The sequence below is a fragment of the Charadrius vociferus genome, unplaced genomic scaffold (genome assembly GCF_000708025.1).
Source record: "Charadrius vociferus isolate BGI_N301 unplaced genomic scaffold, ASM70802v2 scaffold375, whole genome shotgun sequence".
In the NCBI taxonomy this organism is placed as follows: domain Eukaryota; kingdom Metazoa; phylum Chordata; class Aves; order Charadriiformes; family Charadriidae; genus Charadrius; species Charadrius vociferus.
The window spans coordinates 773,415-774,821 of NW_009648440.1; the positions used below are offsets into that span (position 1 = coordinate 773,415).

General features: G+C 49.3%; 1 protein-coding gene across 1 annotated transcript in view; it reads right to left on the bottom strand.

Annotated features, from left to right (window-relative positions):
• Positions 1-457: 457 nt before the first annotated feature.
• The window catches only part of NRN1 (neuritin 1), an 8,096-nt gene continuing 7,146 nt past the window's right edge, over positions 458-1,407 (bottom strand). Inside the window, exon 3 of the mRNA XM_009885424.1 lies at positions 458-1,228. Within this exon, the coding sequence (XP_009883726.1) occupies positions 997-1,228 (232 nt within the window). The 3' untranslated portion in view covers positions 458-996. The remainder of the gene's footprint in view (positions 1,229-1,407) is intronic.

The window sequence follows — 1,407 nt, forward strand, 5'->3', positions numbered from 1 at the left end:
CTTTTAAAATCAAGGCTTTTTTTCAAAATCTTTTTTTCTGTTGTTGGTATTTTTTGTTTTTTGTTTTTTTTTTGTTTTTCTTTACGTTTACATTTAAGCCCCCTTTTTGTGATCTCTACGGTTGGATATTTTACTGGTATGTGTAACATCTAAAACAAAGAGGAGGAAAAAATTAAAGGCAGTGAATTCGGAAAGATGCCTTCGAACAGCAAGTAAAGGTAAACTCTCAGAGATCTGTTAGCAGCATTCCTTCACTCCTCCGGGCATTTCAGACACATCTCTTTCTTTTGCTCTTTCCTTCCTTCCTTCTGTCCTTTCATCCTTCCTTCCTTCCTTTACTGTTCGTTTCCCTCTCTCGCTTGCTCGCTTTCTTTTCCTCTCGAGGAAAATGCTCTTTTTTATTTATATATATTTTTTTTTCGCAGTGGAATGACCAAAAAACAAGCGACTGTGGAGGAAAGATGAGAGATTGTGAATTATTCACCATATGCTTCACACGTGGACATCTACCTTGGATTCATCGCCAGTGCCTCTTTTTGCCTGCGTTTTTGTTCTCGCCTCTCACACTGCCACATTTTTAGAGGAGCCCGTGGCCCGCCGGGAGGTATCCCGGCCGATTACAACCTTAGCATTAGGTGGCCCAGAGCCGTTCCTGAGATTGCTTTTGCACAACGAGGGCTCGAGTTTGTTTTGTTTTTTTTTTTCCCCTATTTTTGATTCGAAGCGATAGTAAAGCTGAGGTCCGATTTGGGCTGCGCGCCGCTGCCTGTTTGGTAACATTTGGCAAATAAAAAAAAAAAAAAAAAAAAAAAAAAAAAAAAAGGGAGAACGCTTCCACAGTCCTACATGGGTGTTTCACCATCAGCAGCCACCACCACCACCATCATCATCATCAACCACAGAAAAGCACAACGTCCCCAAAGCAACGGATGGACACTTCCTCGATAGATCCAGCACATGGAGAGGGTGTGGGTGTGAGTGTGCTCGCCCCCCCCCCTAGAAAGGCAGCCAGGTCACTAGCGCGGCCCACAGAGCCGCCAGCAGCAGGGGCAAGGCCGGCGGGAGGAGGGACGGTGCCGCGCCGCTGCCGCCTCCGCACAGTTCAAATAAGCTGCCTTGGAAATCGAGGTTTTTGGATTCCCGTCTCAATTTCTCCCAGAGGTCTGTCGCTCCTTCCTGGCAATCGGTGAGCGCTGTGAGGGTGCAGGCGTGGAAATCGTCCCAGTACCTGCAGGAGGGGAGAGCAGCCGGCATCAAAACAGGCACGCACCCACCTTCCCGAGGGGGGGTGGGGGTGGAGGGGGGACGGACCCTCAGACCCCCCGACGGCGGAGCTGAGCGGGGACATGATTTAAAGTGGGGTAGCGCCCGGCGGGGAGGAGCCATCTCCTCCCCCGCCCTAAAACC